The sequence below is a fragment of the Scyliorhinus canicula genome, chromosome 5, assembly GCF_902713615.1.
Source record: "Scyliorhinus canicula chromosome 5, sScyCan1.1, whole genome shotgun sequence".
NCBI lineage: Eukaryota > Metazoa > Chordata > Chondrichthyes > Carcharhiniformes > Scyliorhinidae > Scyliorhinus > Scyliorhinus canicula.
Window position 1 is genome coordinate 218,816,061 of NC_052150.1, and position 14,978 is coordinate 218,831,038.

Below are 14,978 nucleotides of genomic sequence, written 5' to 3' on the forward strand. Positions count from 1 at the left end.
ACTCTCAAGACAGGAACAAGTTTGAAAAGCTGGACAAACCAAGACAACCTTTCCTTTGCCACACAATTTGAACCGACTCTCACCTTTACTGACCAAAAATAACAGAAGCAAAACTGACGAGGGAAGGTCTGAATCCTGTAGTTCAGGGATGATGTAATCAAAGTATTTAGAATGATAAAAAGGATTTTTCAGGTACATGTATGGAAACTTTCCTCTGTGTTGGAGTTAATGAAATGTTAAAATTAGAACTCAGTCATTTAAGAGCAAAATAATGAAGCACCTTTTCATGCAAAGATGGTGGCTGCAATTGATGTTTTTTTGTTAGTTATAAGAAATATGAAGTTGAGGTACAGATCAGCCAAGAATTAATGGCAAAATTGATTTGTGCTCTCCACGACAAACTCTGCTTGATGGAGAACTGTGGAAGCTATTATCAGACAGCTATTATTGTCTAAATTGATCTACTTACAGGCCAATGGAAGCTAGTTTTAAAAAAAAATTACTGCTTTAAAGGCACAGAAACAATGAAAGAGTTCAACTACAAATGATTAAAGCATAACAATGTAACATAACAAAAACAGAAAATGGTGGAAAAACTCAGCAGGTCTGGCAGCATCTGTGGGTCAAATTCCACCCCACAGACTCGAGCACAAACATCCGACAGCAGGTGGGATCAGAAACTCAGTTTCCTTGACTGCTTTGAATTTTTCTGCTTCCCCATGGGGTATTCAGCAGATACTTTAAGGTATTGGTAGAAGGGTAAAATTTCCTCACCTGGCCGATTATTTATGAGATAGAGTACAAAAAAAAACAAATACCAAAGTAACTTCTTTACAGCAGTGAGTGAGACAAAGTTCCCCTAAATCCAAGCTAATCATAGTTTGGAGAGTTTAATATGTCCAATTTTAGATTTGCACACACGTAAACAGGAACTAGCTGCGGGAGGAACTAACAATCCAGTGGCAATTCAGGCACCTGTTACTGCAATCGTTCATTGACCCCAGGCTGATTTGGTTTCATATATTTGAACAAACATTCAACAGAGAAAAAGTACTAAACAAAGAAAGACACCCCAGCTGACTGAGGTTTTTAAATATGTACCCTTCCTGGTGCACAATATTTCCAATAAAGACACTGCTCAAATCCAGAACTAAGAACACAAACATAGGACATCTGGATTCTAATTCTCACTGCAAAAGTGCAGATTCGTGCGAGTTAACAGTCTGTCTGTCGGCTTTCAACATTTACCTTGGGATACAGCTTCTCTTGGAAGGTTAAGCAGCTAAACAAAAAGATTGAAACGCCTCAATAATTTTTCTCTTGTTAATTTCTTTAAGAGGAAAGCAAGCAAGATTTGGGGGAAATAATCCTAAGAAAGACCAGGCAAACTAAAAAAAAGAATCTTGATTTCTGCAGTCTGTGATGCACAGATGTTACATGTGAAGGGAGAGCACTGCAGAAATAAAACAAACTTTCTATTTGAGTCCCAAAATTAATCTCTGCAACTCTGGCCAAAGTATTTTAGCTTGGTGAGAACGGATTGAAAAAGAAACTGGAGGCCACAGGAATAATAACCCCAAAAAACCAAAAAACTTACTTGGCTTAAAGTGTCACTGAACCCTTTAAAATGAATCAATGTAACATGCAGTTTTCCAGTGACTAGGGTCCAGATGGCACTGACTATTTAACAAGGTACCATCAATATTGTGCCCTCAAACATGCACAATTGACTCGGGCATTACAGTGGGCTCATAAGGTTAATCTTCATCTGCCTCACAGTCCGCAGCGGGCTCTGCTTTCGATCTTTATCCTCTTTGTGGGCTTCACGGGTAGCTCTGGAACCAGCGTTGATCCACTTCGCTCTTCCCAGTGCAACGGCACAGTGAGTGGTTTGAGGGAAAAGTCAAGCATTTATAAGAACTGTTACTGGCAGGTGACCAGTCACTTAGTGAACTGAAGATCCTCCCCTTGACAACATGACAACACACTGGGCATTTGGGTAATAACCAATGAGGAGATATGTCCGTATCAGTGGGTTAGATGAAGCCGATATTTGTTACAGCATTTACATCATGTACAACATATGTGCAGCAGATTGGGGGGGTGGGGGGTACTGTGCAAAATTGACAAAATGGTTTCACAAACGTTGGGAGCATTGCTTTCAATTTTACCATCAAATTACTACCATTCAACATGGCTTTGCATGGATTTGAACAAAAAGTTGCCATGCTCCATAAGTGCTCTGTCACTACAGTAGTCAAATGTGAAGTTTTCAAATGTTTCCATATGGTTACAGATTTAAAATTATAATCTTTACTCCACTGTTCAGAAGGTGTCAAAATGCACACACTGTGCTGCCAGCTTTTGGCCAGCTGCTTTATTCAATGTAAAACTGCATCACACAGCAAGTTGACTGATGATAAACCAAACTCACTGAACACAACAGGTAGTATATGTCAACACCATGGAGTCAAAAACAGAAAATCATACAATTGCACAGGCATCCTGCGAGACAGAGAGGGAGGGGGAGGGGGAAACGGGCCACATCGGTGGTGGTGGGGTGGGGGGGGTCGCACAGGGGAGGGGAAAAGGGGGAGAGAGATGTGCAGTAAAAGGGGGGGGGGGGTGGGGAAGAGAGAGAGAGAGAGATGTGCAGCAAAAAGGGGGGGGGGGAGAAGAGAGACAGAGAGAGATGGGGCAAAAGGGGGGAGAGAGATGGGGCAAAATGGGGGAGAGAGATGGGGCAGAACGGGAAGAGAGAGAGATGGGGCAAAAGGGGGGAGAGAGATGGGGCAAAAGGGGGAGAGAGATGGAGCAAAATGGGGGAGAGAGATGGGGCAAAATGGGGGAGAGAGATGGGGCAGAACGGGGAGAGAGAGATGGGACAATGGGGGGGGAGAGATGGGGAAAAAGGGGGGAGAGAGGGATGGGGCAAAAGGGGGGAGAGAGAGATGGGGCAAACGGGGGAGAGAGAGATGGGGCAAAAGGGGGGAGAGAGAGATGGGGCAAAAGGGGGGAGAGAGATGGGGGCAGAATGGGAAGAGAGAGATGGGGCAAAAGGGGGAGAGAGAGATGGGGCAAAAGGGGGGAGAGAGAGATGGGGCAAAAGGGGGAGAGAGAGATGGGGCAAAAGGGGGGAGAGAGATGGGGCAAAAGGGGGAGAGAGATGGGAGCAGAATGGGAAGAGAGAGATGGGGCAAAATGGGGGAGAGAGATGGGGCAAAATGGGGAGAGAGATCGGGGCAGAACGGGAAGAGAGAGATGGGGGCAGAAGGCGAAGAGAGTGATGGGGCAGAAGGGGAAGAGAGAGATGGAGCTGGGAAGATAACTAATTCTCTCTCCCAAGATGTTGTCAGACTTACTGAATTTTTCCAGCATTTTCATTTTTTTAATGCACACCCGTGTGTAGTGCCTCGGGAAGTTTTAGTATATTAAAAGCACTATAAATGCAAACCATTACGCTGGGAAATAGCAACAGAGAATCATCTATTATATCTCATTCAACAGCAACTTCCAAACCTGTGATCTCTACAACCTAGGGCATGGGCAGCAGGTACATGTAAACCCCAGCACCCGCAAGTCACTCACCATCCTGACTTGGAAATAAGATCACCATTTCTGCACCGTCACTGGGTCAAAATCCTGGAACTCTGTCCCTAACAGCACTTAGAGTGTACCTATACTACAGCAATGATTCAAGGCAGCAGCTCACCCTCATCTTCTCAAAGGCAATTAGGGATGGGCAATAAATGCTGATGTAGCCAGTGACGCCCACATCCCATGAACAGTTAAAACAAAATGAACTGAGCTGACAGCTAAATTATTAGAATTTCTGTAGTTGAGTTTTCCATTCTATGCTGGGTGCTGTTGCAACAAGGGTTACATAAATTACATTAACTTCATCTTAGATGATAAAAAACATTACATGCTTGCTCACAAGAATCTTTTTTTCTCCTCGTCTTGGGATCCAACATTTCTGTTGACTGCATCAGATCCTCTACATCCTATGGTCCAGTCCCTCTCTACATCCAATAATTTAATCTCGCACTACTTTTAAAAATAATCTCTGGTTCAAATTCTACAGTTTCTGGACAATAATCTTCACCAAGTTTAAAATATATATTTATTAAAAAACTTCAATCCTCAATCCTTTCCAGAAATATCCAGGTTTGATTCCCCGCTGGGTCACTATCTGTGCGGAGTTTGCATGTTCTCCCCATGTCTGCGTGGGTTTCCTCCGGGTGCTCCGGTTTCCTCCCACAGTCCAAAGGCGTGCAGGTTAGGTGGATTGGCCATGATAAATTGCCCTGTGACCAAAAAGGTTAGATGGGGTTATTGGGATAGGGTGGAAGTGAGGGCTTAAGTGGGTCGGTGCAGACTCGGTGGGCCGAATGGCCTCCTTCTGCACTATGTTCTAATTAGAAATACCGGACTGGTGCAGTGTTTGCCCTTTCATCATCTAACAATGCGGAACTCAAAATGACCAGGATAAATTCCCCAGTTAAAAATGGCCACTGTACAAGTAAAGATGCAGCATGGGGCAAGATTGAAACTTGTCCAAGTAGCTCAAAGGAGTGAGGCATCTCTTTTCCACTAAAATCACACCATACCACCACCAAGAACACAACAATTTCTTCCGAGAAACTTAACAGCAACCTTTGTTCGTGTGAAAGTCACCAAGACAACTGGCATCCTTGAAACACACGACAGCTTCTGCATACATAGCATATAGGTGGAGATCATGAGTAGCTCCACTTCTCAGTGGCGGTTTTCAGCTGCATAAGGAACAAGATGCAAATTGCATAATTTGACTCAAAGCTGCATGTGTACTCATCCATTTGAGCTGCAGTGATCCCAGGTTTAATTTCCCTGGACAGTGAACGGAAACGTCATATCCTGCATATGATACGAGCACGACAGCATCGTGATATTCGTTGGCAAAAACCCGAGCCAGATACGAGCCAGATCAGAACAGAAAGAAGCTAATTTTGAATGAAAATTAATATTAATTGAAGATGAAAACAAAAAGAAAAAGGTCAGACAAAAGTATGGTGCAAAAAGCACACAAGCGCATAAGAAATAGAGTTGGCCATTCAGCTCTTTGTGCCTTCTCCACCATTTAAGACAGATGAGAATTTTTTTTCTAGCGTGTTTCTGGAACTCTTCCTCAGAAGGCAGTGGAAGCAGAGTTTTTGCATATTTTGAAGGCAGTGGTGAATCTTCACACATCTTCTCTACCGAGTAGTACTACACCCGATGCATGTGTCTGTGTATTACATTGTGTATTTTGTGTTTGCCCTATTATGTATCTTCTTTCCACGGATGGAACAATCTGTCTGAGCTGCACTCAGAACAATACTTTTCACTGTACCTCAATACACGTGACAATAAACCAATCCAATCCAAGATAGTTTCTTAATAAACAAGGAGGTGAAACAATTATCAGGAGCAGGCAAGACGTTACAATCAGATTGGACATGATCTTATTGAATGGCCGAGCAGGCTCGAGGGGCCGAGTGGACACTCTTGCTCCTAATTCTTCAGTTTGTTTGTCCCCAAGACCCTTGCCTCAACTCCACCTTCTCCACAATACCCATATCACTCAATTCTCTTAGTACACAAAAATCCCTGGCCTTTGACTGGAATGCCTGAGCATCCACAGCTTTCTAGATAAATATAAACCTCCCAGGTTCACCACCTTTTGAATGAAAAGGTTTCTATTCACCCCAGTCTGCAAGTTCAAGTGTCCCCAGCCAAGGGAAGCATCCTTTGAGAATCTAACCTCAAGTCCCTTAAGAGTTTTATGGTTCAATGAGATTACCTGTCACTCTTAAATTCTAGACAATATAAGTCTTGTCCACACAAGTTGTAATTTAGAAATCCCAGACTCCTTTCCACAGGACCAAATAGACAACTAAGAACTAGACAGATCTATTGCCAAGCAGTGTACGATGTATGAAAGCTACAGTGTCCTTAAGGCAGGCAAGATGCTGAAAACGCTGGTGGCGGAACCAATAAGGTTTCTTAGATAACTGATTCGGCAACTGCCACCTTCAGAGATAAAAAGCAACTTCAGGCAAACAGCTAAACCCAGCCAGTGTTCCACTCAATTTCATGCTTGAAAATTATATTCCCTATGCTGTCAGGGATGTTTCTATAATTTCTTCCCGCTCTCGGGCACCGCCAGTTCAAATGCAGACTGCACCGCTCTTCAGAGACATCAAGACCAAACTGTTGTCCCAGTAATTAGAGACCATAAACAAAATTACAAAATGCTGGAAACATTCAATGGGTCAGGGAGCATCAGCGAAAGGGACAGACGTTTCTGGTCCAGACTATTTTATATGTTCACATTTGAAATGTTAACTAGTCTGTTCTCTCAACAGATACCATTTGAGCGTGATTTTCAACCCCACACCCAAAGATGTGCAGGGTAGGTGGATTGGCCACGCTAAATTGCCCCTTAGTTTGAAAAAATAAAAGCCAAGAAAAAAATTATACCTTCTGACCAATTGAGTGTTTGGAAGGGCATTGGAAGAGGTGAGCAGAAATGGAAAGCTCAGCTGACCAAGAAGAGGGGCCCCAGAGAAAACAGATGCTAGCGAATCATGCATCTTCTCACCCCGCTATCTTCTTCAGCAGCAAGTGCAGCACAGACTACCAAGCTAGAGTTGCTGTTGCTGTGCATGGCGTGTCCAAAAAGCATGGCCCTCCAACCGCTTTCCCCAGCAACCAGAACACATCAAACAGAAATGTGATGATGTTTTAAAACTGGATGTTCTCCAAGTGGATGGCCTTTCTGGTCAACCTCCATACTGGGCCTTTAACTGTGAAAATTAAATCATGGGGAATGTTTTGTTCAATGTTTCTTACAGAATGGTCTATGCTTTCGTAGGTTCAACAGTAAAGCCATGAAGCTGTTTTGCTAAACTTAGTGTCATGAAAATTTAACAAAATGCAAACTGTCCGATTACTGCACCTTCTTTATCAGGGTGAGGTGGGTTGGATTGGTGTTATGGTCATGGCCATGGCCACTTTTTTAAAAAAGTAAACTTTCAGATTATTTTCAAAAGGCTTTTGAAAAAAAGTAAGCAATATTCCTGCTGAATATATCTCTCAAAATCATGAACAGCAGTCAGCTGCAGTACCAGAATACATTTGCCACATAGTACATTTCTCTGGTCAATTTCCCAACTAGTAATTACATGTGAGAATAACATAAATTACTGTTTTGTTAATGCACTCAGCAGTTTTATGCTGAACAGGGTCAGAATGACCAGCAGTATACCATACACTAATGTACCCTGCCCATTCTGCTTGACTAAACGACAAATTCAGCTTCGCAGAACTAAATAAAATGAATACAAACTCTATTAATTTTCAGTGAAAGTTCTATCTCATTTCAATGAATTTTTCACATGGAGACACTCAAGAGGCAACATATGGATGCGGGAGATTTGTATTTATGCAGCTCCTTTTACAATCGCATGATGTCCCGAAGCAGTTCACAGTTAATTAAGTTCTTTTGAAATGTAGTCAAGTTGAAATCAAGGAATTGTGGTAGCCACATTCTGCACAGCAAGGTCTCACAAACAGAAATAAGGTAATGATCACATCATGTTTTTGGGATGTTGGTTGAATGATAAATATTGGCAAAGGCTTGCCTGCGAATAGGGCCATGGATTATTTTCTGTTCAGCTGCAAGGGAAGATGGGCCTTTATTTAATGTCTCATCCATAAGGCAGCAACACCCTCATACATCACCTCTTCCTTTGCACTGCATTGACATGTCAATCAGATTAGGATTTTAACTCGCAATCCAATGCAACGGCAAGAGTATGGCACAGAGGCCAGGCTGCTACTGCAACACAACATATGTCATCTGCTGCTGTTTCACCAGAATCCAAAACTAATAACGTCTCTCAGTCACCAGTATGAGGGGGGGTTGGAAGATACCAGTGAAGATTCGTACTCCTGATTGCTGTCCAGAGTCTACTGTTGCTAAGCACTAGTATGGAGGCCTGGTGAGGACAGAATTGGCTAAGCTGTGACATCTTCCAGGGTCGACCGGTCTAACCAGATTCACTCTCTGGGCTCATATTACGAACCAGTGGTTGAGCGACGTAATAAGTGAGGAAGTGCCAGCGAATTTACAACCCAGCGATAGTCAGCTCCCTCAGGAGAAAAAGAAAACCAGATGCTGCGCTACCCATTTATCTTCTGTATTTCTCAAGAATTTGATATGGTTAGGCAATACACTGTGGAAATACTGAAGGCCTTCAGGGAGAAAACTGGCATTTACTCATAACTCTGTGGCCAGATCCTTAGGTCAAACCAGTACTTAATGTCTGGTGGGCATCTGGTAAGTCTCAACATGATACAGTAGTTATGATATTTAACAAAATTAAAATTAGTGTTAAAAGCTAGCTGGTCTGCACCCATCCGATAATAGTAGGTCCAATTTTTAGAAAATCCACTTGGTTCTTTGTTGAATCTTATACAGTGAGTAGTTTGTGCACCCAGAATCCAACAGCTGTTCCAGGTTGAGCCCTGCTCTTGGGTAGCCCAGTTTTACCTTTACACTTAAAAGTTGCATGGATTTAGGTAGGCCTAGTCCTTACTGCAGTTAACTCTTTCTGCCTATGTGCAAAATTTATAGATCTCTATTAATAAACACCTATGCCAATAATGCATTTTTGGTAGAAGTTGAAGCTTCGATATTAACCCAGCCCACAACATGCAGGGGGTTAAAGATTGAGGTCTGCAACCTCACCCTGCAGTTGTCATCTGCAAGTGCAGGGTTTCGAGGGGTAGGGGTGCCCCGCTGTGGAGGGGTGGGGCACTTTATTAACATATTTAAACGTGGCTCCCACAATACGAGGATGAGCCCAATTTTAAATGTAAACAGACAACCTTCCCACTACCAATTGGAGCTTTCACTTCAACATCCCTCAGGCCCTGCTGCATGCCATAATTGCTACATTTTTAACAGAATATTTACTCCACAGCTACATTAAAAGGATCATAGAATTTACATTGCAGAGAGAGACCATTCGGCCCATCGAGTCGGCACTGGCTCTTGGAATGAGCACCCTACTTAAGCCCACACCTCCACACCATCTCCGCAATCCAGCAACCCCACCTAACCTTTTTGGACACTAAAGGCAATTTAGCACAGCCAATCTGCCTAACCTGGAATCTTTGGACGCTGGGAGGATACCGGAGCACCCGGAGGAAACCCACACAGACACGGGGAGGACGTGCAGACTCCACAAAGACAGTGACCCAAGCCAGGAATCGAACCTGGGACCCTGGTACTGTGAAGCAACTGTGCTAACCTCTGTGCTACCCACGGAATGTAACACTGACACAAGTTAAGTAACTCCGTAACTAGGAAAGGTGTCTTAAAGGATTATTTTGTGCACTGAATAGGAATACTTTTATTGATATTATGAATATAAAATTCAGGATCCTCATTTCAGAACTATATAATGCTTCCTTCCATTTTGTCAGCGAACTGGGAGCAATGAAACACAAGCATTTAAATCCTTTTTTTGATGTGAAAATATGGCCCCAGTGCCTGCATAAATATCCAGATGAGGATCCTGTTGAGAACAGGATGTGCAGTCATGTTCCCTTATACGTGTGGCTCAACATCCTACCACTGGAACGGACTTTCCATTAGCTACCTGATTTTTCACAAAGAAACAGTCAAAAATTAAAGTGGAGGTGATGAATGTTTTGGCAATTGGGAGGCCCGAGTAGGATAAAATCAGCAGGAAGAACGGGAACTTACTGTGCTGAGCTTGGAGAGATGGCAGCACATGTTGGGTTTCAATCTACGCAGTGCACTGATCCCCATTTCACATGCCACAATATGATCCAAAATCTTTACCTACAGTATTGAGAGTTCGGGTGGCACGGTGACTCAGTGTTAGAGTTTGCACATTCGCCCAGTGTCTGCTTGGGTCTCACCCCACAACCCAAAGATGTGCAGGGCAGGTGGATTGGCCACGCTAAATTGCCCCTTAATTGGGGGGAAATAAATTGGATACTTAAAATTTTCAAAAGAAAAAAAATAGTATTGAGAGTTACTAACCAAAATAGAAATCAGAGTAATAAATTATTTTTGTCTACAATTTATGCCAAATTTCAATAGTCCATAAGAGTTGAACTCCAGAAAAGGAAGCGCTGTGAGAAATTCCTTATGGAGAAACATGAATTAAATAATTCATGATGAATAATTAAATAATTCACATTTCTCAATTAAACCATTTCCTACAATCTGTAAATCAAATTTTCACGAGATGCAATCAAGTACCAAAAATAATTTTCATCACAGTCTGAACTGCACAACCTGCTTGATCTTGTAGAAACACCTCTTGAACTTGAAAGTTAAAGTGTTAAATTATAAAGTTCAACAAATTTGTATTTTCTTGAGTTTAGAAGGCCAGGGTGATCTAACTAAGGCCTTTGAAATGATAGAAGAATTCAATAGATTAGAAATAATAGAAACCCTACAGTGCAGAAGAAGGCCATTCGGCCCGTCGAGTCTGCACCGACCTTCTGAAAGTGCACCCTACCCAGGCCCCTGCCCTAGCCCCGCAACTCCACCTAACCCACACATCCTTGAACACTAAGGGGCAATTTAGCATGGCCAATCTACCTAACCCTGCGCATCTTTTTGGACTGTGGAAGGAAACTGGTGCACCTAGAGGAAACCCACACAGACATGGGGAGAAAGTGCAAACTCCACACAAACAGACACCCAAGGCCTGAAGCGATCCCGGGTCCCTGTGCTGTGAGCCAGCAGTGCCACCTTGCCACCCCAAATTAAGAGTGATACAAATCATTTCCTCTGGACAAGGAAGGAAGAAACAACATAAAGGGGAACCTGTGGATATGCTATACTTCCAGAAGGGCATGTGACAAGGTGCCACATCAAAGGTTACTACGCAAACTACAAACTCATGGCGTTGGGGGCAACATAAGTGACATGGATAGAAACTTGGTTAGCTAACTAGAAACAAAGAATTTTCATACATGGGTTCTTTTCAGGTTGGCAAGATGTGCGACTGGGGTGCCACGGAGATCAGTGCTGGCACTTCAACTGTTTACAATTTATATTAATGACTTGGATGAGGGGACTGAAGGTATGGCTGCTGAATTTGCTGATGACAGAAAAATAGGTAGGGTAATAGACATAAAGAATTTGCAAAGGGATATAGATGGTTAAATGGGTGGGCAAAAAGTAGCAAATAAAAAAGGCGAACTTGTCCACTTTGGCAGGCCAAATAGAAAAGCAGCATGTTTGTTAAATAGAGAAAGATTGCAGAACTTGAGGTACAGAAGGTTCAGGGTGTCCTGGTACACTAATAACAAACGGTTGGTATGTAGATACAGAAAGTGATTAGGTTGCTCAAATATTGGGAGTCTTTGGAACTCTCTTCCCCAGAGGGTGATGGAGGCAGGGTCATTGAATATTTTTTTTTAAAACAGAAGTAGAGATAAATTCTCGACTGACAAAGGAGTCAAAGGGTATTGGGGTAGTTGGGCAAGTGGAGTTGAGGCTAGAGTCAGATCAGCCCATGATCTTATTAAATGGCAGAGCAGGCTTGAAAGATCGAATGACTTATTCCTGCTCCTAATTGGTATGTTCACACGGTAGCACATTCTGAAAATTAGGAGCCAGGCCATTGAGGAGTGAAAGTAGGAAGCATATTTTCATTCAAGCGGTACTGGAAATCAGAAACCCACTCTCCTCGAGGCTGTGGATGCTGGAATCAAATGAAATTTTCAAGACTTACTTTGATAGATTTTGGATAAATATTTGAAGCGGGAAAGTCTGTAGGATGACGGGGAAAGAGCAAGGGAGCAAGACTAACTGGGTAGCTCTGTCAAAATCGCGGTATTGTTACGATGAGCCTTCTGTCTTGTGTCATTCCAGGATTCTACAATGGAGAAACAGGATCAATGGTGGAGTATTCCAACAATGTGGTGCCTGGGTTCACATGGATCCAGAACGCACAAGGAAAAAAAAAATTCACAGTTGAGGCAAGGTTGCTGGGATCAGCTCCTTTAACTACTCTCCCATGGGCTGATGGTTTTACAAGCTTGCTCGTTCAAAAATTAAACAAAACAGGAAATGTATGAGAGAAAAGAGAATTTCAAATATACAATAGGGTCACTGGCATTGATAGCCAACAGAATACCAACAGAATGCTGAAAGAATAATTTCCTGGCATGTTTCTGTCTAGTCTGCCAAAAACTAACAGTTAGAAAACGTGCATTGCTGAGGCAATTTCAGTTTCAAACTGTGCATCCACAATATATCTTTTGCTCAGTGTCACTGATGCAGAATTGGTGGGCTGTGTTGTACTATTCTAACGATTCAAACTTCAGTGCATTCACATTGTTAGCCTAGTGCATACGCTGTCATATTTCTGCCAATGCTATTCACTGCCAGAATGAACAACTTGAGGATTACTGAAATATGCTTTTAGGACTATCCAGCATGGAGCTTTCAGAAACTTCAATAAAGCGAGGCACACGTTTCTGCCAATTAGTGCATGAACATAGCATAGCGCTCCAAAAGGGACAGATTGTCAGCAACACCTTCAGGGTGCTTTTGAAGCTCAAGCACAATGATAAATATTAGAAAATATTCCAAACAGGACTGGAAGATATGGTAAGATCAGGGAGAATCATTAGCTTTTCGTAATTGAATATGGAGCAAAAAACTGAACTTCAATAACCTACAAATGAGTTTGGGGTTGTGAACAACACTAAAGTGTTAATCACTTGCTGGATTGGGGTCGCGGGTGTTGAATAAAGAAACCAGTTATTTCCTGTGCACGTTGCTTCCAAAAGGAAGAAAAAGGGCACAAGTGTCACAACTGCAACCAACATAACACATGTATCGCACGGCAACAACATTCAAATTCTTAGCGGGACAAGCTAAAATGGATCCCAAATCAAATCTGTTCTGCGAGGACAGTCCTACCTCACGGAATTACTTTGCATGGTCACCTGAAGCCAACCGAGAAGAATTCTAGTTCACTCGGTCTCATCAATGAGCAGACTGACTGATCATAGAATTTCCAGTGCAAAAGGAGGGCATTCGGCCCATCGAGTCTGCACCGGTTCTTGGAAGCCCACACCTCCACCCTATCCCTATAACCCAGTTAGCCCACCCAACACTAAGGGCAATTTAGCATGGCCAATCCACCTAACCTGCACATCTTTGGACTGTGGGAGGAAACCAGAGCACCCGGAGGAAACCCACGCACACATGAGGAGAACGTGCAGACTCTGCACAGGCAGTGACCCAAGCTGGGAATCAAACCTGGGACCCTGGAGCTGTCAAGCAATTGTGCTAACCACTATGCTACCATGCTCACCCCAAATCAAACATCAGCTGCATCCTAGGATACTGCAGAGACTCAGGTTAATGAGGATTGATTCAGCTCCAAACACCCATTGTCCAATGTGAAACCGGACCCAAATGAACCTCAACTTTGTTTCCACTGTCATTTCCAATGGAAAGCCCTTAAATTTCCGACAGTTTTCTTACTAAGATTGCATAAATGATCATCGTGTACATTCACAACACATCATGCAAAATGAAATCTTAATGAGCAATTATTTAACATTTTAATCTGACTTTGAAAAGTTATGATACAGCTGGATAAGTGTTGCTTTAAACAAACATTTGAACCACATAGTCCATTCATAAATGCCAGAATGTGCAAAGAGCTTGACAGAATTTTGTAATCGTGTAAACTTCATACTTTTGCAACTTTCATTGTGGTCCACAAAAGTACTGCCAGCAAACTGTGTCCACGTCATTTATAAAAAAACATACGTTACTGTTACGGTGTGAACGTCACTGGCTCGGCCAGCATGTGTACCCATCTGTAATTGTCCTTCAGTCCTCTCGGCTCAGGGGAGTTTCTCAAGGATTGGAGAATGGTAAACATTTCTCCCTCGTTCAAAAAGATTGCAAGGACAGCCCTGGCAATTATAGGCCAGTCAGGTTGACATCAGTGGTGGAAACACTTCTAGAAACAATTATTTGGGATAGAATTAGTCACATGGCAAAATGTGGGTTGATTATGAAGAGTCAGCATGGATTTCTAAAGGAGTCTTATTTAACTAACTTGCTGCAGATTTTTGAGGGGACAACAGAAAGGGTCGATGAGGGTGATGCTGTTGATGTAGTGTACATGGATTTTCAAAAGTCAATTGATACAGTGCCACACAACAAAGAGAAAAGTTATAGCCCACGGAATAAAAGGGACAATAGCAACATGGATACAAAATTAGCTGAATAACAGGAAGCAGAGAGTAACGGTCAATGGATATTTATTGGGCTGGAAGGTTTGTAGTGATATTCCCCAGGGGTCGGTATTGAGATCCTTGTTTTTTCTGATATATATAAGACCATAAGACATAGGAGCAGAATTAGGCCACTCAGTCCATCGAGTCTGCCCCACCATTCAATCATGGCTGATATTTTCTCATCCCCATTCCCTTGCCTTCTCCCCATAACTCCTGATCCCCTTATTAATCAAGAACCTATCAATCTCTGTATTAAAGACACTCAGTGATTTGGCCTCCACAGCCTTCTGCGGCAAAGTGTTCCACAGATTCACCACCCTCTGGCTGAAGAAATTCCTCCTCATCTCTGTTTTAAAGGATCGTCCCTTTAGTCTGAGATTGTGTCCTCTGGTTCTAGTTTATCCTACAAGTGGAAACATCCTCTCCACATCCACTCTATCCAGGTCTCGCGGTATCCTGTAAGTTTCAATAAGATCCCCCCTTATCCTTCTAAACTCCAACGAGTACAGACCCAGAGTCCTCAACCGTTCCTCATACGACAAGCTGTTCATTCCAGGGATCATTCTTGTGAACCTGCTCTGGACCCTTTCCAAGGCATCTTTTCTTAGATACGCCGCCCAAAACTGCTCACAATGTTC

At 42.8% G+C, this 14,978-nt stretch overlaps 1 protein-coding gene across 7 annotated transcripts in view; it reads right to left on the reverse strand.

Moving 5' to 3' along the window:
• Positions 1–14,978, reverse strand: part of nktr (natural killer cell triggering receptor) — a 273,135-nt gene that overhangs the window by 162,989 nt on the left and 95,168 nt on the right. For 5 of the 7 annotated variants that reach the window (XM_038798533.1, XM_038798535.1, XM_038798532.1 and 2 more), the window contains exon 1: positions 13,791–13,863. The exons of 1 other annotated variant lie outside the window; for it this stretch is intronic. In XM_038798533.1, the coding sequence (XP_038654461.1) occupies positions 13,791–13,848 (58 nt within the window). In that variant the 5' untranslated portion in view covers positions 13,849–13,863. Of the gene's footprint in view, positions 1–1,597; positions 1,851–13,790; positions 13,864–14,978 lie in introns of those variants that run through there. One more of the 7 variants, XM_038798537.1, reaches the window with a different exon arrangement.